Here is a 24,958-nt window from a genome sequence, read left to right as displayed (position 1 = left end):
GTGTGGGTTTTTTTTTTTAATTTGCGCGTGCGCGACCCCTCTCCCGACGTCACCAGTCAGTGGTTTTTCGGGTTGATCCGACTTCTTTTGGCTGCCGTGAGTTCACTGTATTGTAAAGGGAACAGTGAATCCCAGGAAGGAGGGGGAGTTGATTTGCCAAAATTCTCCCGATTGGGCACACATCCGGAGTCTCGACGATCATAATTTATCGCACCTTTTACCTTTTAAGAAGCTGAGTTTTATTGTTTTTTATTAATTTATTCTATTCCTCTTAGTTTATGGTTTACGTTAACACTCCGGGAGGGCAGAAATGGCGGCCAACATGTACCGGGTCGGAGGTATGTATGTCAATGTGGATCTTTTTTTTTTAATCAAACTGAAACCCTTCCAGTTATGCATCCCCTGGAGATTATGTAGCGTTATAGTGGTTGGTTGGCATGTAACAGTGAGATACGGCTGTGCTACGCTAACACAGATGCATTAAGTTGGAGCAGGAAGGTGAGAATTTCTAAATATTTGGGATTCAAAATGGGTCAGGCCTCGCGTCTGTCGTGGCCACAGCAGCTAGCCGCCAGCTTGCTAAATAGCTAGCTTACAATGTAAACATATTTCAATTGTCGGCACCTCTGTTGGTCTTTGGTTTTCGGATGATTAGACCAGGGCTACTTGAAACTGATACGCCGTGGGACCTCTCGACTAGACATGTGTTTAAAAGGTTGTTAAAATGTTACCACGGGCAGTCTGAGGCTGCCTTTGTATTTGCCTCTTCTGGCATGCAGCCATTAGTACGAGTCCTTATTTAGCTAACGTTAGCACCAGCAATGGCTTCACTGATTACCATTATTGCAGCTGTGGCGCCCGTTTTACAGCACTTGAGCAATGCATCTAACAATCTTGGCAACACTACATACCGGGCATTGCCACAATGTCCACTTACATTTACCACAAGCGCAATTAATTAGCAAATTGGCTTGCTAGCTAGCTTGTTAGCAGTCTGCTGGAATTCTACATCAAATTAGTCTCCATTCATGGCGTCGTTGCGTCAGGTTGGATACAATTTTACACCTCTGTTCACACGTACTCTGGCTTCAAATGTACATTTAGACTGTGGATAAGACTAAATTGCATATATGCTTCACATGTCACACAAACATAAACAACAAGCATCTTGGCCCAGGTGATATTATTGGCATCAGTTTATCTCTGTTGTATCAGGTTCGTTACATGTGCATCAGTTTGTTGTCTCTATGGTCACCTCAGCTGCAATTCTCCTGCTGCCTTCTAGTGCTCTATGGAAACTCCCAACTCCTATAACTTAAAAACTTGTTAGTGCATTGACGTTTTTGTCTTTATGAAATGATGACATGAACTTCAAACGTCTTTTTGAAATGTTGCCTCTTCATACTTGAAGCTTGTCCCACTTTGTGCAACTTAAAGAGGAGAATATTCATGTCAGGGCTGAAATTTATTATTTTACATTAATATAACTGTGAGGATAAACATATGTTGCAACCAGAAGAGAGCAACAGTAATATTTATATTCAAAGCTGAATGTCACACCTTGATAGCGCTGGCATATTTACCTCTTAACAGAATTGTTGTGTCTGGAACTTAATTTCAACATTTCAGAGACCACTTGAAGGCAGCATTTGCTATGGACTGAAGCTTTCCAAAATTACTGTATGTTTTGCTTGGGCAGAGGTGAATCAGGCTGGATTTCTGTCTCCTCAGGCTAGGTGAAGTCATGTTTGTGCTGATTTTGTTAATGAGCTGTGGAAAATCAGCAATTATGACATAACTATATCCCTGTCCTCCATTTATTTATCTTACAAAATCACAACAGTATGGTAATTGTCTCACAGTACACATATAATTGCATTTGCCTTTACCCAGTTTAACTTGGAATCTGATATTCTCTGTGGCGATTGCTCATTACAATTATCCAGTTTATTAATGGTCTTCACGTCTGTGTTTTAACCTCTTCCTCTAGATTTAACAAATGCTGATAGTTGTGACTTTCTTCACATTTACACAGATATGCATGCTGTTAGTTTTGGCTCCGCTGTAGCAGTGAACCATTAGTTGCTCAATGATATATTTAATACACGAGGGAGAACTCTACAGTATGTTACTCAGCCAGTTTCCTGTTCCTGTACATACACTCCCTGGCCACTTTATTAAGTACACATATACAATTTAATGCAATCCAATATCTGCCACAAATTCTACGTTTAGGAAGATAATAATGTTACATTTTTGTTGACACTGTTAGAGAGGGGTTAATTCAACTGTGTTTATTATTGAGGTCGTAGTTAGTTGTGGTGTTGTACTGGTCTGCATTGGTCATGTTTGTGAATGGGGTGGGCAAAACGCCTCCCAACATAATGCAGTCCAGTTCAACACCACTGTGAACTACAACCTCAATAATAAACATATAGTTAGAGTAATACCTCTCTGACAGTGTCAATCAAAACTGAACATTATTAACTTTGTAAAGGTAGAATTTATGACTGAGCTGCTGTATTGGATTTCATTTGATTTTACAGGTGTGCCTAATGATAAAGTGATAATAGACTATTATTTTCACTTTGTTAATGCAGTGTTACAGTGATCTGATACAGTTAAGTGACCAGTGTGTGTTTTCTGTTGCAGATTATGTATTTTTTGAGAACTCCTCCAGTAACCCTTACCTGATCCGCCGGATAGAAGAACTCAACAAGGTAATGAGGGCTTCCTATGTCATTTTTGTGTGTGTTTTTTATGCCTAAGGGTGAATAGCCAGGATTCCTCTCTGTTCCCTACCCTGTCTTGCAATGCTGTGTTTGTGTGTGCATTTTGTGGCTAAAAGTGTTTTTTAAAAAGACAGAACAGGACAGGTGTGTTCCCCACTCACCTAACTGCTGTTGATATCACAGGACACACCTGTGGGAGTGTGTGTGTAGGCGGGGTAGATTATTGTAATAAACGTTTCAGGAGCTCAGATAGCTTTGGACTAAAGATCAGCTTATACCAGATTTGAAAAGCAATAGTTTGATGTTTTTTCTGCCAATATTTGATCAGTTGTAAGTAAGTTATTTCGTAGGAGTGTGGCAGTTAAGAACAAACTAAAATTAATATGGTATTTTGTTTGAATACTGAAGCATCTTTAACAGGCATGAGAGGAAAGCTTTTCCTGTGCTGCATTTGCAAGAAGGTACTTAGATAAATGCATGTCATTATCAGATGGTGTGGGTTGGAAAATGTCAGATCAGGTCAGTATCACCCTGAAAAAAAAAATACTGAGGCTGTACATTATAAAATAAAGACAGGAGACATTGTGATTATCATAAGTGATAAAAGGGGTGGACAAAATAACAGGAACTCCCTGCAGTATGATGCAATGCAAAACAGTCTCTCTGCAACAGAAACTGTGTGTTGACGCTGAAAGAGAATGGTTGATTCAACTTAAAGGACATTTTTATGGCTGTAGCTTATGGTGGTGTTGCAATGTATTGTAATACTTTGTGAGCTGTTATTTTATCCATATCCTTCAGGTGAACACTGACATTAAATTCATCGGCTCTCACCTACAACCTCTCTAGAAAAGCAGCAGAAGTTGGAAGCAGTTTACCTCCACATCCATTCACTCTCCATCAGTCACAGAATTGAATACTGGCTGAGTCTTTAAGCTTGTCGGCCTAATTATACAGTGAGACAATCAATCAATCATCTGATCAAAAGCGCTGTTGCTGCCTTGGTCAGCCTGTCATAGCAGCATAGCTTGACGAGCACACAAAATAGCCAGGTCTCTTGGGAAATTATAGGTTTGTGCAGGGAGGTGTTGCCACGTCTTTCAGTCAACCTGGATCCCCTCTACTCTCTCTGTTTCAGACGGCCAGTGGGAACGTGGAGGCCAAGGTGGTTTGTTTCTACAGAAGGAGAGACATCTCCCACAGCCTCATCCAGCTCGCAGACAAACACGCAAGTGAGTAGTAACTCCTGTCACACATCAGACAGCCATTCAGTGTTGTGAAAGGCAATACAGTTTCTTCAGAATCTGTATATTAATATACATTAAACTCACATGTATAGCTTAACTATTAGTCCATTAGTCAATCAACAGATAATAATTTGGCAACAATTTGGATAATTGATTCTTGCTTATAGGCTTATAAAATGCCAAACATTTGCTGGCTTTAGCTTCACAAAATAATTTTTGGAGCTTATATTGTTGAATAGCTTTTGGTTTTTGACTGTTGGTCGGACAAACCAACAACATGTCACCTTGGGCTCGAGGAAACTGGTGTTTTCTTTTAATTATTCTATAGACCAAACAATTGATTGATGAATTGATATTCAATAATTTAAGTCTTTGAAATGTTAGTTGGACAAAACAAGCAATCTGATACCATCATCTTGGGTGTTAAGAAATTGTAATGGACCAAACTATTAATCAATTAATTGAGAAAATAATGAAGCAATAACAAAAATTAGTTAGTTAGTTGAAGCCCCACTCAAATCTAATTACAACAATATGAGAAAAAAAAGCAGCAAATCCTCACATTTTAGAAGTTAGAATCAGGGAAGCTTTGGCATCTTTAACAAAAACGATGAATTTATTATTAAAATTGTTGATCAGTTATTAAGTAATGAATAGACATTTCAGCACCAGCATGAAACTGTATGGTTGTCAGGTGCATTTGTGTATTCAGCCATCTTCAGTAAGGGACAATGTCACTGTGGGCTTTCTGCTGCATGTCAGTCAGGCAGACATTTTCTGCTGTGTTTCCACTTAGCAGCAGCACATAGTAACATTTATTATCAATATGATGGGTTTTTGTCATGCCGACCACAGCTCCAGAATGCAACCATTTAGTTATATAAATATGCCCTCCAGTGCGACTTGGAAAAAATGCTGCTTTTCATATTTATATATCACATTTATTTCTTAATTACATTTTACCGGGAGGGAGAGAATTGGAGTGTGAGTGTTGCTGTATGAGGAGAAGAAGGAAGGAAAGGAAAGTGTTCACAGCAACACCTGTTCTGTGTGGGAAGCCTTCTACCTGTTTCCAGTAATGTTTCACTTTGTCCTTTGGTCACAATAAAACAAATTATTGATCACTTTCTGGAAGTTAAAAACAAACCTTGTCTGCTAAAGCAACCCCACAGCTTTGAGGTGGATGATATAGACGTGGAGTCAGGAGCAGGAGACCCAGCGAAGAATGGCTTATAAAGATTACGTGACTCAGCACTGACAGGAAAGACAGGAATGTATTGTGTGGCTAAATACTGTTCTCTCTCTGTGTGTGGTCTGACTGTTTGTGGAAAACCAGTTTTGCTGATTTGGCTAGACACTGTAAACATAAAGCAACCTTAATCACAAAAATATAAATCATACAATATGCAGGGACATATGCATTCATCACAGCACAGTGCCAATTCCACAAGCTATTCGGAGTCAGTTGTCTACCAGCTGGTCAGCAGAAACAACAATAACATTGCACACTGTAGAGAAAAAAAAATCTCACATATTATGGCTCAGATTAGTTCATGGGGAGAATGAAAAGACAGCCAGTGAATCTGATCTACAAAAATAAAACAGAATGTGAAGAGTTTTTAGGAGTCAAAGCTGAAATGTTTGATATCTTTGTATCTCAGCAGTAAGTACAAGTTATTGCTCTGATTGTTTACATGTCAGAAGGGAGGTCTTAGTGGAGTTATTCTGGAGCGCTGTAAGCTAAATTTGCATCCATTTTGTCTATCATGCTGATTTATCATTGCAGCCCAAGCCCTCAAACAACAGCTGGGGGCTAAACATTCGGTGGGTTTACCCAGACCTCAAAAATACACCAACCTATCCTCATTGGTATCAAGCCCTGCAGATAGCTTTTAATTTTATTTGCCAATATTGTACGGTATCTGCCACTGAGATTCAGTGGCATTCAAAGCATCCACAAATTAGTGCTTCCTCTTTTACTATCCCTATTGCATGCATTTACTCATCTCATCCATATCTCGCTGTGAAGACCATAGCAACCAGTTGCTAACCTCAGTGACAAGAGATAGACTTCCTGCAGTTGCCTTCCAGTGGTGCAGTAGGAAAGCTTTCAATGTGAAACAACAGCAGCAGCAAAAAACAAACTTCATTTTCCATTAGCTGTGTCTTTTACACAGCAATTACAGCTCTGACATATCAAAGGAGAGCAGATCAGAAAACAGTGAGGCTGCTGTTGGATAAAAGTAGGAACGGCAACATAATGTAGGAGTGGTGAACCAACCAGAGACGCTGCTCAGTTGAGTGGACTGTCAAGGGGTCAGTATGCTTCAGCTGAATTGCTTGTTGTTATTCCCATTTGTACGATTCATCGCGTCTGGTCCCTCTCAGTTACAGAAGGTTTTTGCCCCAACTTAGAGGGGGGCCGTTCAGAACAACTAGAAACACTTCTGTCCTCAGACTTTCTTAGGAAGTAGTTTGTTTTGAGCATACGCCGGCCTTAAGAGTTTAGCTCTGGCAGTAACCCCCTGCTGTGAGGCTGCATTGGAAATGCACATGTTCACAGGCTGTCACACCACAGTGCAGGTAACGGTCATGTTATGCTGGAATAGAAATAGTTCGTAGGACGTTTCTGACTGCGTTGGAAATCAGAAGTGTTGATAGTGGTTCTGAACAGCTACACCGAAAGGCGGGGTGAATAGCCGGCCGTCGCAGATGAGGAGGGAGATGCAATATCGTTTAAATGTGTGGATAACGGATCCTTTTCAGACAGTCTCTCCTGGAAGACTTCATAGTGCTGCATTCTGGTTTTCACATGAAAAGTGACAGAAATAGTTGTGTCAAGAATGGGGGGGAAAAAAAGATCTAGAGTAGAAGAAGTTCAAACCCTGGCTTCTTTCTCACCTCCACACAGCTGGCCAATGACGGCGTGAAGTGGGTGTGAGTGTCAGATCGTCTGTTTCGGAAAGTTACAGACAATCCGACAAGCACTTGTGAAGAAGCACACTGGCAGCGTAAAGCGCGATACATCGGTACAGTGGAAATGGGGAATCTGGCATTTTCTAACGGAGATGTGAAGCTGCACCAGTGCCAATACTAGCTCGTGAAAACAACTGGTGTAATTATGATAGGTACTTGCCAATGGCAGATGATCTTATTTATTTAAGTATACGCCTGCACTGTGTTACAGTGATTTAAAATGTTTATCTGCTGCGTGGCATTATGTGCTGACTCAACTGCAGCAAACCAGCTAATCTTTATGGGAGAACACTGTGTTCTTAAAATTACATTTCTAGTAATAGTCCTGAGCATAATAGCTTGGGCGTCTTTTAATGGATGGCAGCAATAGTTTGTGATTGCAGAGCCCTCGGGAGCCGTTTTACAAGCCTATTGTTTTATATCTGGAGACTGCACAGTCTTGTATGAAATCTTAGAGATAAACCATTTGTGACTTTGATAAACTGTTGGTTCGTTAATTCATCTGTTACGAGTAAGCCGCTGTCATGTTTCCGCTGTCATTTTTCTTCAACTTGCCTCTGTGACACATGGATACCATTTTTAACATCGGCGTCTCTCTTTTCATATGTTTTCTGATGTAGTTTTCTCCTGTGTGTGTGTGTGTGTGTGTGTGTGTGTGTGTGTGTGTGTGTGTGGTGTGTGGTGTGTGGTGTGTGTGTGTGTGTGTGTCTTTTGCAGAGGAGTTGGAAGAGGAGAAGGAGAGCCCAACAGAGACAGACCTAACAGAAAAACAGAAACACCAGCTTCGCCACAGAGAGCTCTTCCTCTCCCGGCAGTATGAGAGTCTACCTGCGACACACATCAGGTACAAAGACTCACACACACTTTGGATCCTGCGTCTCATCATCTGGCGGCAGTGCTCATGAATAGTCACTCATCCAGCCATGAACAGACAAATCTGTTGCTGCTCACTTCCTGTGTCTGTGTTTTACGTGGTGCTTGTTGTCTCCCTCTCTCCCTGTTAGGGGGAAGTGCAGTGTCGCATTATTGAATGAGACCGAAGCCGTTCTTTCATACCTTGACAAAGAGGTGAGTCAGACAAACGAACTCTTGGATTTGTCATCTCGTACTGGTTTTTGCTTGCTGCAAACTGTGTCATTGCAGGTCTAGTCATGCTTTATATGCTTTTTCATATGTCAGGTGTCAAAAACTGAGAGTAAGGTCTAGAGCAACTAACTTTCATTGATTAATTAGCCGATTTTTTTCTTGATTTCTTGACACAAGACAAAGAAAGCAGCAAATGCTCATTTAAGAACCAGAGTATATTTTGCTTAAAAAGTGATCTTACAGAATTCTCATCAAAGAGAGGCGGGACTACAAGGAAATTTCCCAAAATATTCAAGTTTATGGTTCAGATGTATAATATAATAATATAAGTGAGTGTGAAGAATCACATGGCTTAAAATATGGAGGCTGACTGGTGTGTTGTTTTCTTCAGGATACGTTCTTCTACTCGCTGGTGTATGACCCAACACAGAAGACCCTTCTGGCCGACAAAGGAGAGATCAGAGTGGGACCGCGTTTTCAGGCAGACGTACCTGAAATGCTACAAGAGGGTTAGTCAGAGCTGCACATAAAGAGATTCAAGCGACGCGTGATTTATTTAATTACACATCATGCAGCTTTTGTTGTTTGCATCCGTGTCAAAACTTGTTTTTTTATGTCTAGCCTCATTATCCACACCTCTAGTGTGTGTCTGTGTGTGTGTGCCTGTCTGTGTGTCTGTGTGTGTTGATTGGTCTCAAAGGGTTACAGTGGGGAAAGTAATTGACGGAGGGGTGAGAATATGCTGGCTTTAATATAGTAATGGAGACAATAGCAGCCTTTTATCCCTTGTTGAAGTAAAGTAAAATCATCTGTTGGTGGTTTAGTTGGTGTTAAAGCACATGATTGACACGCCTTGTTTACTGGAAAAGTGCTCTTGTTTGTGTAAAGAAAAGTTGTAAAATTTTTGATCCAGTATGCTCAGTAGAGATTTTAGGGTTGCTCACTGAAAGCATTTCTTTGAAGCTGTAGGGCTTAAAAGTCTAAAATATTATTACAAGACAGACTCAAAGAAGATGGAGCTACTGTTGTACATTGAAACCAGCCATTTTGTCTAAAACAAATGTAATACGTGGACATTTAAAAATAGTAGCAGATTGTGTGTAGAGTTTAAACTACTAGCTCTGGCAGAAAGGTGAATACAGCAACCTCATGGGTTGCTATTTATGATTACAATATCTAGCAAATCACCAAATTATTATTCAGCCTGTGTTCAAGCTTTTGTGCTGTCTGTAAGCTGTTGTCTCTGTGTGTCCTGTAGGTGAGGCAGATGACAGGGACCAGTCCAAGCTAGAAGAGAAGCTGTGGGATCCAGAGTGTCCACTCACCAACAAACAGATAGACCAATTCCTAGTAGTGGCACGGTAAGACCTTTCACCTCTGACCTCTACACCGACAACCTCCTGAATGAATAGACAGGAGGCTGTCAGTATAGTTTCATATAGCAGCATGTTATGAACTTGATTCCTGCGGTCTACAGCAGCAGCTACTTAAACTCACTAACAGACAGATGGAGCAATTCTTATTAGAGTATCAGAGCCCTCGCTGCTGTGAGCTTACATTATTATGTGGTAGAAAATTACTGCATATTAGGGTTCGGCTTCGTCCATCGCCGATGGCTCACAGTCGTTAACTACTGAGCCCTCTACCATCCTAACATTGTGATTTAACCCCCCCCTGTTTGGCTAATAAAATCTTGTTACTGAAAGTGCAATAAAAGCTTTGGAAGTAAAAAGCCAATAAGAGAAGTTTATCACTATGACTAGTATTTAAAATATTTTTAGAATCATACGACCTGCTCAATGAGGTAGCTTAAGCATAGTGGTAGACTTCACTTTTACCCAGCAGCTGAGAAGCAATACACAGGAACTTCTCGTGTATCGAGGAGCTGCAGCGTTTATTAATGGGCAAACTGTAACCTACACTGTACATTTACTGCCCCTAGACAACTTCACTGCCAACCTTTCCCTCTGCTCTGATCTCTGAACACCTGTCTGCTCTGAGCGCAAGCAGAAGCCTATGTAGCCATTGTTGTGTCGAGTTTTGCTTCCTGGCCAGTATTATAATAAAATATATTCAAAATAAGACAACAGAGAATGACCAGGATTGGGGTTTTTATGCATCGTAAAGCAAATATAATAAGTAAGCATAATAATTATATAATAATAAATAATGAATGCACATTGTTGTTATTTGAGGGATAGCTCCAAAGTATGGCTCATTTTTTTCATGTTTAATAATGATGACATAATATAGTGATTAATAATGGAAGATTTGTGTTTAAATCTGTGCAAATATTATAAAGTTTGATTCATGATCAGCTCATTTGTGTCTGGTTATTTTTCTGAGCCCTACTTACAAAGATGTATAATGTAGTAATGAACTACTGTTAATCTTGCTTTGTTGTTTAATATTTATTGTTTGTGTGGTTTTTTTTGTTGTTGTTGTTTTTTTCAGGGCGGTTGGGACCTTTGCTCGAGCATTGGACTGCAGCAGTTCAGTTAGACAGCCAAGCTTACACATGAGTGCAGCTGCAGCCTCACGAGATATCACACTGGTAAGTTGGACACACACACACACACACACACACACACACATATATATAAAGGTACACTCACCTTGCAGTACCTGGTGATGGTGATTTAAATAAAATTAGATGATTGTAAACGCCTTTCTGTGTCTATTTGTTGCAGTTCCATGCGATGGACACACTGCATTGTCATAATTACGACTTGTCCAGTGCGCTGAGTGTACTGGTCCCAGCGGGTGGCCCGGTGCTGTGCAGGGATGAGATGGAGGAGTGGAGCGCCTCGGAAGCCGCCATGTTTGAAGAGGCACTAGAGAAATACGGAAAAGACTTCAACGACATCCGACAAGACTTTGTAAGTGTGTGTTTCTAACTGCGCTCAAACTCTGGCTCATGTAAAGTCATGTCAGTCATAATGTTGACGCAAAAACAAAATATTTTGTATTTGTTTTTCAGGAGTGTTTTGAATATTTTGCATTATTGTCAACCATGATTCTACCTGCAAATTAACAGCATGCAAAGCAAGTTATAGGTAGTCAGTCAGCCCTAAATGTGGAGAAGATGAGACAAGAACAGGAAAAACATGCTACATTTCTCAACATCCAGTTGAGAAAATTCAGTATATTGTTTAAAGAGTAACTTAACACTAGTCAGTAAATTAGATTATGCACAGTCACATTATTACACTATTGATCCTGGTCCCATTTGTAGTGCTTTTTGCATGATTAGTAATTTTGCAGTTTTCCAGAGAAAATCTAGTTATTCTTTTCCATTGACCCCAAAAAATATGTGAAAAACCTGACAATCTGAAAAATGACATTCACTTACCATCATTTAAGTGTAAAACACTCACCCTTTGTAGGCTTGAAAGGTGGCTATTCAGTGTTGGTAGTTTGACTCTTAATCGATGACTGCAGCTGTGGTCAGCTTGAATTCATATGTTAAAATGCACTCCAATAGTGAGTGGGCTTCTTGTTTCGGGTAAAAGGTATTAAAACATTCTCAAGTCACTCCTCCAGCATAACTCACTTCACTGCCGCTGTTTATTTGTATGCTCGTGTATGTTCACATGGTGGGCTGCTTGTGATAAACTTACGTCATCGCGAGTAACCAAAGTAAACTGCTCACTGTGACAGCTACAAACGGAAGTCGTGCATTTAGCTGTATTTTGGTGGAAAAAGTGGCTTTTTGAAACTTACTTTGCATACTGATGGGTAGTGGAGAAATTTGATTATGCTGCAGGAGTGATTTGAGAAGTTTTGTGATACTTCCTCCTCCAGTGAAAACTTGTCACAATGGGAAACCATTGTAATCTCCATGAATTCAAGCTGACCACAGGCACTGCACTGTGAAGGACAAAATTATCAATTTTAACAGCTGCCTTTCAAGCCTACAGGGGGTGACTATTTGATTCTATTGAACTTTCCCTCCCACCATCTACCTATACTGTACAATAAAGGTGGGATATGGGCGTCTGCGGTGGCACCAGGTGCTCATGAATACTTATTAAATGTGTGAATCACTGTGTGTGTGCGAGAGGGGGTGTGTGTGTGTGAGAGGGTGTGTGTGTGTGTGTGTGTGTGTGTGTGTGAGAGGGTGTGTGTTTTCATCTGGGGCTCAGAACCAAGCAAAGCTGGTAGTTTTCAGCCACTGTGGTCACGATGCCTCTCGCTCATGAATACACATGAAGGCTTTCACACCCAGATGGCAAGAACATGAGATATTAATATCATTAATTTGCTCTCTGTCTCTCTCTCTCTTCCCCTCCCTCCACACTTCTTCATTCTTTCCTCTTGTGAAGCTGCCATGGAAGTCTCTGACTAGTATCATAGAGTACTACTACATGTGGAAGACCACAGACAGATACGTGCAACAGGTGAGACGAATACAGTATTTTCAGAACAGTACTTTTTCAGACTTAACAAAGCTCCCTCCCTCCAGAGCCGCAGAAGACATTATACAGCTGTTTTTGCAGGTTGAGTAGTACTCCCCATGACATATAAGCTGACATTTTTATGAGTAAAATAGGCGGAGTGCCCTTTTAAGGTGATAATAAACTGAAATGAAGGTGAAAAATGAAAGCTGTCAAATAAGCAAAAGGGAGGGTAGATGCGTTAGTGGTGACACACCTCTTAGAGAAGAGGCCATTTTGGATACGAGCAGCAGCAGAATATATAACATGAATGTCAACCCGTAAACTGTTTTGCCTACTAGCTGGTCTGGCAGGATTTTTCATGTGATTCAGCTGTATAGAGTCGGGAGTATCAGTGGAGGGTGACTGCAAACTTTCACAAGTCACTGAAAAAGATGCTAATGATTATCTTTGTAATCCTGCAGTCCGATATTCAGGCTGCTTATTAGAGTTAATTTTGAAAGGTGTCAAACTGTCTGAGGTGATTTTTTTTTTTTTATCAAAGACAGCTGTTGATTTCTTTTGTTATTAATAAATCAATCCACTGTGTTTCTCTCTGAGCAGAAGAGACTGAAGGCAGCAGAGGCAGAGAGCAAACTGAAGCAGGTTTATATCCCCACGTAGTAAGTCACTTTTATAGATGTTGCTTTCATTATTGTACCTGTGGCTGCAAGACGATCATTGTTTTATGCATAATGAATACCTTTTGATTTAAAGCACTGCAGAAGGCAGCTGCGGTCCTTAAATCTCTTCCTCCTCTCTGACAGTAACAAGCCCAACCCCAACCAGATCTCAATGACCAATGGCAAGATGGCGACAGTGAACGGAGCGGGCCCCGGGGCCTACCATGCAGCAGGGGGGGGCAGAGCCTGCGAGAGCTGCTATAGTGAGTTAGTGAGTTGTGTGTGTGTGTGTGTGTGTGTGTGTGTGTGTGTGTGTGTGTGTGTGTGTGTGTGTGTGTGTGTGTGTGTGTGTGTGTGTGTGTGTGTGTGTGTGAAATTGAATCACAAGGGCAGTGAACATGGGTCAATTAGAAATGAAAGGGAGACAAATGCAGCGTCAGCCAAGCAAAGGATTCTTTTTCATTGAGCTCTTCTGACTAGACGAGATGCTTTCCCTTCATTTTCACCATCACTGCTTTTCTGCTTATTTATCTCAATAGCTGTTATTAATCCAGTGATGAATATCTCCCACCTCCATGCTACTAGGGATAACAAGCTAACAGTTCTGTTGATTATTGTTTTGATAAATTGTCAGAAAAAAAGAAAATGCCCATCACAATTTCACAAGATAAGGTTTTTTTGTCCGACCAAAAGAAAACCCCAAAATATTTAATTTACAAAGATATAACACAGAGAAAAGAGCAAATCCTCACATTTAAGAACCCGCAAACAAAGAATATTTGACGTTTTTGCTATGATACATTATTTTAACAATTGTTTTGGCACTAAACGCTATTATCCACCTTGAACGCACAAACTGGTAATTGTGAAGTAGAGACAGATAGTGTGTTTGTATTAGTAGAAGCTGAACTGCAACCATTGAATCTCTGAGCAGAGCAAATGAGAATCACAGAATCTCTCAGCCAGTCACTGATTTTTGCTTTCAACACATTGTGGTTCAATTTCTTTTTCAAATAAGATGCTAAAAACTGGAATCAGGATTCAACAAGAAACAGAACAGATGAGCAGAATCATCAAAATCCAAACTATACTTAACCCTACTATACTCACATGTTCTTTTATCCTGCCTACCATTACATTTGTGCAGACAGATGTTTAAGCCACTAGAGGTATTAATCTCATCAGTCAATAGCAGGCATGCAGTGTGATTTGGTCTGATGTATGGACATCCATTTACTCAAATCATTTAGGGAGAGGCAGAAAGAGAGATCAATATGCTGAGTGTCTTTGGACCAATTTCCTCTTGCAATACTTCTAATCTTCATTAATGCGTTTCGTATATTAACAGCCATGCAGTCGGCCCAGTGGTACTCATGGGGGCCTCCAAACATGCAGTGCCGCCTGTGCGTTTCCTGCTGGATGTACTGGAAGAAGTACGGAGGCCTGAAGATGCCAAGCAGAGCAGAGGGCCCAGAGGAGAGGACATCCCCGAGTCCAGCGAGCAATGTAAGCTCAGTCAGAAGGCACAGATGTGAAAGACATGGGATGTAGTGGGCAGAAGGTTAAAGTGAAGAAATCAGGGTGTCTGCAGTTCTTCAAAACGTGTCAAAATCTTGAAGGATTACAGTAAAAAAAAAAGTACTCTAAATGAGTTCCTAAAAATGTTTGATCCACACAACTGCAGGTCTGTAAAATTTAACATTTTATACAGTATATAAGTGATGTTTTGATCTGTCAACATCAATTATTAAGCGAGCTCTAAACATCAAACGTATTAGCTGATTAGCTGTGTGGAGGAAATTGACCAGTTAAGAGACTTTGTATTATATGTTTAGAGCACTGTAGCTGGCATTGAAAGGCCACACAGCTGCCACACTGTAGTTTACCCTTTTTTACCCAGTCTAAGTGGACTGGGACGTGGGGGAAAAGACTGTTTTTAAAAGTTTTGAAGCCCCTGAAAACCTTTTTTTTTATCTATTGTATTCATTTTTAAAGTAAATATTCATGACTAAATAAGCAACAATAACACTCAAAAACGCAGCTGATCTGCCTCATCAGGACTGTGTGGGTGTGGTTTGATCAGATTTGATTGGCAGCGCAAGCAACCCCAACAGCTGTTGGTATTGAGAGAAGTTTGTATTTGGGGCTTTCTGCCAGAAAGGCTTCCAGAAGTCTGTGATTTAGTATAAACAACGACAAAGTCTGCGCAGGTAGGAAGCCATGGTGGATAAATGGGTCAAACACAGGCTTGACATTTGGCTTTGATTCAAATGTTCAAATCCCGATTGGTGCACTGAAGTATGTGACATCACCTTTCTCTGACTGAGCAAAATAACCAAACCTGGTCCAACTTTGGCAGAAAATCGTGTGTTCATGTAGAACTACATCCCTTTTATAGTAAGAAGCTGATTGAGAAAATAGGTTTTCTGTGCCTTTTTAAAAACAGTTTAAATCGATGTAATCGGTACAACTGTATTCAGTGGTCTTTTCTTTGTCCCTCTTTCCTTCCCAGGAGCCTCGCTCACGGAGTCACGGTCCTCGCCAGTCCAACCACATGGTGCCGATGCGAAACAGCGGCAGCCCCAAGTCCTCCATGAAGACCAAGCAGGCCTTCCTGCTGCAGGCCACCCGCCTCACCAAGCTGGCCCGGCACATGTGCCGTGACATCATCAGGCTGCGCCGTGCTGCGCGCCGGCCCTTTGTCCCCATTAACTGTGGGGCCATAAAGGCAGAGTGTAAGAGCTCTTTCAATTCCTCCTAACTTCTGCCACATGGACACACACACCTGCAGACAAAACAAAACATATGCAGACACACAGAAACACACACACTCACCACCCTTCCTCACCCTGACAGCCCCGCCATCAACCCCCATCTCTGCCTGTCTCTGCCCCCCTCCCCTGTCTGTCTCTCTTTCTGTTTTTATTATTATTGTTATTATTATTATTTTGGTTTTTTGTATTCTCCCACCCCCTGTTTCCAATAAAGACTGCCTGTCCTCATAACTATGAGTTTTGACCATCTTTTCATTCGTGTTTTTTTTTGTTTGTTTTTTTTAATCCTTTATCTGTTACGGTTCTTATTCACTGTGAACTGAAAGCTATTGTTGGAATTACACACAAAGATTTATTGGTTAAACAGGGCTATTCTTCACAAACACGCCTGCACACACTTTAAAAGTACACGCATAATAACTGATTTTTGCTCCTGTCATTAACTAGCAGACTGTAATAGGATCCAATAGAGCTCATATTCTAGTCTGAGCCATATATTTGCTGAAGTTAGTTGTAGAGAAAATGTATTTTACTAAGAGAAGCTCTATTTTGCACAGCGCCCCCGGTACAGGCGTGCCCGCTCTGTGCTGTCATGGCTGAACGAGTTGTCTCAGCCGCGAATGTTTATTGTAAATACTGAACTTCAGCTTCAGTGTGTTTGCCATCACCATTTTTTTTTTTTTTTACATTTTTGTTGCTTTTTGCGCGCACATTTTTCCTCATGCTGTTAATCATGTGTGTTTTTGTGAGTGTATTAGACAACATGAATTGTGTTTTGGTTGATAATGAGCTTTAGACTGACTTGACACTTGAAAAGAAGGATGGTTAATGCTGAAGTAAGGACCTTATTTGTCTGGTACAAAGAATAACTAGCTTTCCCTCTATGCTGCTGGCTGCATCTCCCACTGTAGATTAGGCTTACCCACAAGGAGTCACCAACTGGACCATGTCCTCTTGGATGCTCCCTCTGCCAAACACCATCCCCTCAGCTGTTCTCCTGTGTTCAAGTCATGCAATATTCATATGAATCCATCATGTTGCCTCCTCTCTCTTTTCAATCCTGTGGACAGGATTTGCCGTTCAGAGCCATTCCTCCCCTCCACTCTGCCTCCTCGTCCTTCATTTTCTAACAACTGTTGCAATACTCTCATCTCATCTTCTACCTCTTTTTGCTCTTTTCTTTCATCACTGTGTGAATGTGAGCGTCCAATAAAGTCACACCTGAAAGCATCTCTTCCGAGTCCTTGTGCTTCATGTGTCCCGTGTTATCTGTCCATCAACTCCACCACACTCAGAGGAACCATAAAGGCACGCCCCCCCCCACCCCCACCCCCCCCGCCTCAGCATGGACTCAACCTTCAGTGCCTGTATGTGTGTTTACAATATGTTCTTTGTTTGTGTGCATGTAAGCATGTACTTACATCTCTGTATGTGCATGTGGGAGAGATTATCCTTTAGTGGACATGCCATCCCTGAAAGTAAGTCACCTCATTAACACGCCGAGGTGATTTGCTCACTTGCATTGACTTCTGCGTCCATTTAAAACATGAAAATAATAATAATAACAATAATTTTAAACACAATTCTACCAACCTACTGATTTTGTTTTTACTTGCATGATTCTGCAGAAATGTTGAGTCAGTATTTAGTATTCTTGGTCAGACAGTATCTCAGTAGATAGAGGGAGGTCATGCAGTCTGAGAGACACTGCACTGCTTTGTAAAATGTGTGTGTGTGTGTGTGTGTTTGGTTTAGACATGTTAAGGGTGTCCGAAGGGCAGGGGACTCGCCTACCCAAAACCAGAGCCGCCCAAAGGAGCACTCTGACCAGTGTTCTGCAGTTTCTAGGTAAACACACCAATGTTTGAGCAGTAAACTCGTTTTGCTCCATTGTACTGAATAACAGTATCAAATTAAAGGAATGTGAGTAGGAATTATTCAGATGGTCTGTAGGAGCAAGTTGATGCAGCTCCAGTGTGGTGTCTCTTCCAGAGTCCCGTCCGGCAGCCCACGCCCCTCGCTCCCACCGCACCCCGGGCCTGCAGACGCCTCCCCCTCGGCGCCTCCTCTCCTCTCTCCCACACGGCCCCCACGGCATGCTGGGAAAACGCAGCTACCATCACCACAGCAGGGCTGAGCCAGACAGGCGCTCAGGTACACACACAGACACACATTTCTTTAAAACAGAGCTTCCACAAAAGTAATTATGACTTGTTTTTTCAATAATTGTTGCTTAAGTTAATCCTGCATAGAAGCAGAAAGTCATTACTTGTATTACATCTGTTAAACCCCCCAAAAAATTGGAAAATGCGTCCCGTCTTGCTTTTAACTAAGTTACTTATGATGTGAATGAACCTCGAGGACCAAACAGTGTTGATATCCAATGTTCTTGTCATCCTTTTGCTTGATAAAATCAAATTAGTGGAAATACACCCGGAGCTGATAACCTTTTCTTATCTTGCCATTTCTTATCTAAACTAGCTCGTTGGAGAGAATGACAACTAATTCTAATGAAAACGAATCAGCAGATGGGGGTCATTTGGATAATTTGGATGATTCAACTTCAGTCTGACACTTTGTTTTTTATTGGTAACTTCACTATTTTTACTGAAATTGAAACACAGTCATTTGTTGCACCACTTGTAACTAGGAAAAGTAATAAACTAATCAATACTATTCACAACTGACAGATTCCCTCATGCATACTTTGCATCTTTCTCTTGTTTTTACAGAGAACCCAGGTACAACAGGTGTACCCCTCCTGGTAGGTGTCTTATACTCTTTTTTTAAAAACTAATCCTGTACAACTGCTTGTTGTAATAAAATTGTATTTAATTGTCTTTTTGAAGCATAACGGCCGCAACAGCAGCAGTGGGAACACCCGAGGCGGAGTGATGATCCGCAAGAGACGCCCCAACTGGATCGATGCCCCTGATGACAGCTTCTTCCTTGTCACCCGGGAGACCAGGTAAGCAAAGGTGACCCTTTTCTGACATCTGATTGGCTGACTGTGTGTGTGAGTGTGTGTATTTGAAGGGACAAGCAAGTGATGCTGAGAGCCGAGCAACAGCAGACAAGAGGAAGTGAGCTGTGACAGAAAAGGACACTGAGTTATTTTTGTCCTGTGGCGACGTCAGACAGCTGTGTAGTGCACACACATACACATGGACACACAAACACAACATGTGTGTGCCTAAATTCACACAGACCCATTGAGTGGCAGCCTGGGAAGTCATTACGCACTCTCTAATGATGTAAAAATGTCTCTTTTGAAAATATAAAATCGATTAAAATTGATTTGAATAAAAGCCTTTATTTTCATCAAAACTCTAATACACCTCATACAGCTAAGAAACACTGTAAAAGCACTGATTTTGACTGAATTCGTATCTGGATTCTGGATTCCGCTGCGCGGACCATGATATTCAGATGAAGTGGCCTATCATGCCAGTTGGGCCAGCTACTCTAGTTTAGCCTAAGCAGATACAACGTAGATATCAGGTCTGGTTAGGCCGCAGAGTATTCACTCTTTACTTTGTTGAATGTAGGCTGAGGCTGATGTTTGGCCTTCACAATATATTGGATTTTTTAGGCTAGTACCTCACTGCCAGGTTTACATGCATTTAATTATAGCTGCCTAGATCAATTCAGTTACGTTTTAGCCATGCTAGACACGTGGCTCTATGGATGGCAAGGTCAGTCAGTCGGTCCACCAATTTGGTCCAAATGACTGAATTATCTCAACAACTTTTGGATTGTTTGCCATAACATTTGATACAGACATTCATGGTTCCCTCAGGATGAACTGTAATAATTCAGTTTAGTTACTTTTCACTAACTCTAATTTAAATTTGTCAAATACTTGTGACTAAATACTAATAACACTAATGACATTCCCATCAGCCTCCGCTGTACTTTGTGTTTTGTGCTAATTAGCAAATGGTAGCATGCTAACATGGTAAACAAAGATGGTGAATAGAGTAAACATTATATCTGCTAAACATCAGCCTGTTAACATTGTCATTGTGAGCATGTTAGCATTTAGCTGCTGTGCCTCAGTACACACTGACAAAGCTGCTAGCATGGCTGTAGACTCAAATTGAATCAAGTGAAACTGTGGGCAGAAGAAATATAATGATGCATTCAGTCGATGCTGAATGAATGAAAATATAATTGATTAGCTCTTCACAAAATGTGATGCCTCAGCATCCTCCAATATTCTGCTTCTCACTGACTGATGTAGGCTGGTATTGATTTCTTTGTAAACAAGGTATGCCATTTTGGAAAGAATGCCTTTTTAAAAACTGCTGATCCAAAAGTCTCAAGAACCCCAAACAACTGATTACTCAGATTCACGGTCTGTTTCTCTTTGCAAACACCGACCATCAGTACGTATATTATTATAGACATGATTGAATATACAGCTGAATAAACATACATTTATGTTTTACACATAAAAAATCAGTTTCTTTTTATTTTGCTCACACATACAGAGAGAGAGAGGCTCTCTAACGCACTCGTACGCACATAATGATTCAATGTTTGCATGTCTGTATGTGAGAGAGAAAGATGTTCCTCCATTAAGCCTGTGTCTAAATGAGCCATGGCACCCGGCCCTCACAGCCGCCCTCCGATTGTCGGGGCTAAAATTAGAACTGCTAACTGGTGCAGATGGGCCAGCGAGGAGCCGGGCACCGCTGGGCCTTGAGTGGAAATATCATTACCAAATTAACCATGGCTGCACTCGAATGGATCACTCATTTACCACCAAGATCATCATGACTGTGTGTTTATGTGTGCGAGAGATGGCATCGTTCCTAATACCGTCCACTTTTTAATATTATACAGTCGTTCACGCTCCTTGTAGAGACAATTAATGCTTTTCTGAATAAAACACATTAATAGATCTGCTGTGAAAGGCTGCTGCTAATGAGAAATGATCGGAAGTTTCATTTTCTCCCCTTCTCTGTCTCTTTATTCAACTCGTTCTCTCTCTTAATGTGATGAAGAATGCAGTGTGTCACAGAGCAGAGAGGAGGAGTGGGATTCAGGGAGGCAAGAGAGACAGAAACAAAAAGAGATGGTAAATTAACACTTTTCTTTGCATAGGTTACACAGCGCGTTACAGAGTATCATAAAACCTGATGATGAAGCTCATGAGAAGTCAGGGGAACAACAAATGATCATAATACTGTCGTAATTCTGTGGGGGAAAAATAATGTCTGTACCTAATTTTAAAAAAAAGTCAGGGGAACAACAAAGTCATTAGGATTCATCCTCTGGGAACCATGAATGTCTTTACAAATTTTTGTGCCAATCCATTTAATAGACGTAGAGATATATAGATATTTTCTGGATAATTGACAACTTTATCTAACTTTAATACTTCTGTACTTTCTTTTTAATACAGGATATTTACTTATAATGGAGTATTTTTACATTGTAGTATAGAGAATTTCACTTAAGTCAAGAATCTGAATAATTCTTCCATCAGTGTACCTAATATTCAATACAGAGAAGTTGAATTTGTACAGAGAAATAACAGGACAAAGAATCATTAGGAAACAGAAGGAGACAAAACGAAACAGAAATGTAAATGAGACAGCCTGGTATGTTTGAGCGTGGATTTACATGTTTGCTCTCCTCCTCCCAACGGCCAGCTGAACAGACAAACAGCAGAGCTCCAGATAATGTGCCACCAGAGCCGAATCTGTCCTGTTCTTCTCCGGTTTATGCTAAACTCTTAGGTGACGATCCGTGTGCCATGCTGTGTAACAATCAATCTCAGGGTTCATTGTGCTTGAAAGATGTGTCTGTAGATGCCTGTTGCATGCACTTTCAGACGCATTTACTGTACTTGGATGCACGGGCACATAATGTACACAGAGTCATCATGAGTGCTCCAGCGCTCATTTTATCGACAGCAGGGATCTGGAGGGAACTGATGTTTTTTCCTGTTCACAATACAAGAAAAATACCCTCAGTGCTGCTGGCAGAGCAGTGAAAGAGCAAGAAAATTAGAGCACGTCAAGAGGGCTTTGCTGTGCATTAAATCTCAAGGAGTTTTTCTTGACATACTAAAGGGAACCATGAACAATCGGCCATACAGTACATTGTGGTTATGCATCTCGCATTGGTCTCCAAATGAATTCAATTAGTGAGTGTGCCCCATGGTCTTGGCTTTAGTGCTGTTGGTCGCTGTGGGCTATTAAAAGAGACTTCCTGTCACAGCACAAAGCCCACTGCAGTCTGGAATTTAGATGCAGAGATGTAATTCTATTCCTGAAGGTCAATAGATGTTGCACTCTGCTTTAGTAAATCCTCCAGAAATTAGAAAAAAAGTGATTGTTTCAAATTACTTTCTCAGTGGCCTGGAACCTCAACTTGGTGATCTTAAACTGAACTTTTTTGAGTAATTACAACAATTTTACAATCAAATAATCAAGTGATTAACTACCTAGACTACTAGGTCCAGTAGCATGTATCATTGTCACACTGCTGGTAAACCAATAGTATACATGGCAAACAAGCCCACATCCCAAAGCCAATTTCACCATTGTTTCTACATATTAAAACACTGAAATTACTGCAGGCTGTTATCACATGGCAGTATGTGTAGTAGTAGTAGGTGGCTCCAGTGAGTCCAATGAGAAATAGCTAGAAGCCTGTGGTCAGCTACATATATATAATGTATTCAGACAAGCATTATCTGCAGGCTTAGCTACTGTAACCTGCTGAAACATTAAGATGCAATCATGAATTATTGGCTATTAACGGATATTGAGCTGTAATGCCTAAATATCAGGCACTCAAACACTCAATGAAACAGTTTTAAATGGTCAAGCTTCTCTTGTAAAAAAGATAGTGTATCTCCAGAGACTTCCTGGTTAAAATAAAGTTTCAAGAAAATAGATAAATAAATGAAAAACTAAACAATCAAATCTAAAAGACCAGATTTCCCAAATCGCAAGCTAAAATCCACGTTTGGATCCACCTTTTTGTTTTCTTGCTCCAAGTTAGATGAGAAAATTGATACCACTCTCATGTCTGTACGCTGAATATGAAGCTAGCAGCCGGCTAACTTAGCTTAGCATAAAGACTGGAAACAAGGGGAAACAGCTAGCTTGGTTCTGTCAAAATGTAACAAAACCTGCGTCCAACATCCCTAAAGCTCACTGATTAACAAAATGTATTTTGTTTACTCAATCTGTACAAAACCTGAAGAGCACAAACAACAGTTTCCTGTCAGGAATAGTAACTTCCTGGAATTTCCACCGGTTGCCTGGCAACTGCTCAGATCCAATAAGTAGTCTGGCACATAACCCCTCCTAAACCAGCGAATTATCGTTTTTACACCATTGTTTTTGAACAAATGAAATATAATGTATCGATGAGTGAAACTTTAGAGGTGCTGGTTGGTGGATTTACTTACCTTTGGACAAAGCTAGGCTAGCCGTTTCCCCCCGTTTCCAGTCTCTGTGCTAAACTAAGCTGTGTTAGCTGGCTGCTGGTGGTAGCTTCACATTTAGAAGTAGAAAACTTGCTTCAGCTTTTCACAAAGACTGATGAAAGGATGCACCTATGGAAGAAAACCTATTAAGTCACAGATAATATGAGAACAGAGGCTATTTAGGAGGAGGCGCAGGACAAAGCTATCTGAATGACAAATTCTGATTTGTTTTTGACAAAACAATCTCACCACAAGGTCCATTTAGTAACTGTTCTGGAGCTTTCAATCATACGTCTTGCCCAGTTGTCATTGAACTGTAGACTCAAATTCACATTTGAGTACTTTAAGGACTTCTCGTCCAGATTTAGATTAAAAGTTCATTCTTGACCTTGGAAACGGTTATTGGGCAAACCGGTGAGATTATTTTGTCTACTACTAACTACTGTTTCCAAGGTCAAGAATGAACTTTCAATCTGAACTCATTTGGAGTTTATATCTGATATTATCTTTGCATCAGTGTGTCTTCTTCTGCACTTATGCCCTGTCTTGTCTCCACCCCTCCAGGAGGGCCAGACGGCTGCTGTCCCGCTCCCAGCTGAGGCACGCTTGCCGGCAGCCCTGCGAGCAGATCACCCTGCGCAGGGTCTCCCAGGGCCCGCCGCAGGGGCTCGTCCTTGCTCCTCCGCACCCTCACCCCAGCCTGAGGATGCGAGGCCCCATCGTCATCCACGACTGATCCAACGCGGACCCTCCGACCCTCCACGACCCCTAATGCATATACACTAACAAAATTTCACCTCCAATTCTCCTCATTGAATCCTCAAACCTTCCTTTGCTTTTAGTCCTTAAAATACCGTTATAATCCTTGACAACACTTAAACAAGCTATCTAACTGTTTGGCAACAGAAGGATGTCATGAGCCGTGATGCAATAGAAACGTACACCTGACCTGACTGCAAGAGCTGCCTGTCTTTAATCCCCTGGGAATGTGTTTGTATGTGTACATACTGTATTTGGGTGCATGTGAGTGTGTGTGTGTGTGTGTGTGTGTGTGTGTGTGTGTGTGTGTGTGTGTGTGTGTGTGTGTGTATGTGTGTGTTTGTGTGTGATCATGCCACATGAGAGTAAGAGGGGATGTTGAGTGTGCTGTTCTTGTTTTTTTTATGGATGGACATAACGACAGAACTTTGTGTGACCTTTGTGTTGATGGTGAATTGTTGTGAAGTTTTATCAGTTTGTACAAAGTTATTTTGGGGTGGGGGCTGGGGTGGGGGCATGGGGCTGGATTGGGAAGGGTTGGGGGGTGTGGGGTGGGATTACATTTGTGGGGACTGAGGTTCTTTTAACATCGGAGAAGAGGCAAATGAAATAAAAAGAAAATGCACTACACGAAGACTGAACATGCGGCCTTTTTAAGAAACGCCTGCTTTAAATTCTGTTTTACCTGCAGTTTTTCAGTGAGCCGGAGCTGGTGTTGAAGAATGATGACCTGGGGACATTATTTTACAAACCCTCTACAACTTTACCCCCCACAAAAAAAGCAATTATTCATGACAAATCTGCAGGTCTGAAAAGATAACAAGGCAAAGAAATAGAGAGCCAGCTTGCATCAAACAGCATAAGCCTCCCTCATG

The 24,958-nt window shown here is 41.1% G+C and overlaps 1 protein-coding gene across 4 annotated transcripts; it reads left to right on the top strand.

Annotated features, from left to right (window-relative positions):
* Positions 1 to 106: 106 nt before the first annotated feature.
* mta3 (metastasis associated 1 family, member 3) lies at positions 107 to 24,060 on the top strand. Of its 4 annotated transcripts, XM_070926598.1 has the most exons (19): positions 107 to 338; positions 2,653 to 2,720; positions 3,871 to 3,964; positions 7,673 to 7,799; positions 7,960 to 8,023; positions 8,433 to 8,550; positions 9,300 to 9,402; positions 10,496 to 10,595; positions 10,732 to 10,920; positions 12,367 to 12,441; positions 13,042 to 13,100; positions 13,245 to 13,363; positions 14,449 to 14,606; positions 15,613 to 15,835; positions 17,630 to 17,722; positions 17,867 to 18,028; positions 18,607 to 18,638; positions 18,724 to 18,842; positions 23,889 to 24,060. In XM_070926598.1, exons 1-19 carry the CDS (start codon positions 311 to 313, stop codon positions 24,058 to 24,060), a joined length of 2,103 nt encoding a protein of 700 aa, XP_070782699.1. In that variant the 5' UTR covers positions 107 to 310. The 4 variants fall into 4 exon arrangements, with proteins under 4 accessions (XP_070782699.1, XP_070782698.1, XP_070782700.1 ...); XM_070926597.1 differs by lacking the exon at positions 18,607 to 18,638 and having other exon boundaries at positions 17,867 to 18,040; positions 18,665 to 18,842; XM_070926599.1 differs by lacking the exons at positions 17,630 to 17,722; positions 17,867 to 18,028; positions 18,607 to 18,638; positions 18,724 to 18,842; positions 23,889 to 24,060 and having other exon boundaries at positions 13,042 to 13,097; positions 15,613 to 16,088.
* Positions 24,061 to 24,958: the final 898 nt, after the last annotated feature.

Source organism: Enoplosus armatus, chromosome 20, assembly GCF_043641665.1.
Source record: "Enoplosus armatus isolate fEnoArm2 chromosome 20, fEnoArm2.hap1, whole genome shotgun sequence".
Lineage (NCBI taxonomy): Eukaryota > Metazoa > Chordata > Actinopteri > Centrarchiformes > Enoplosidae > Enoplosus > Enoplosus armatus.
This window is presented reverse-complemented; position numbering and strand designations above follow the sequence as displayed.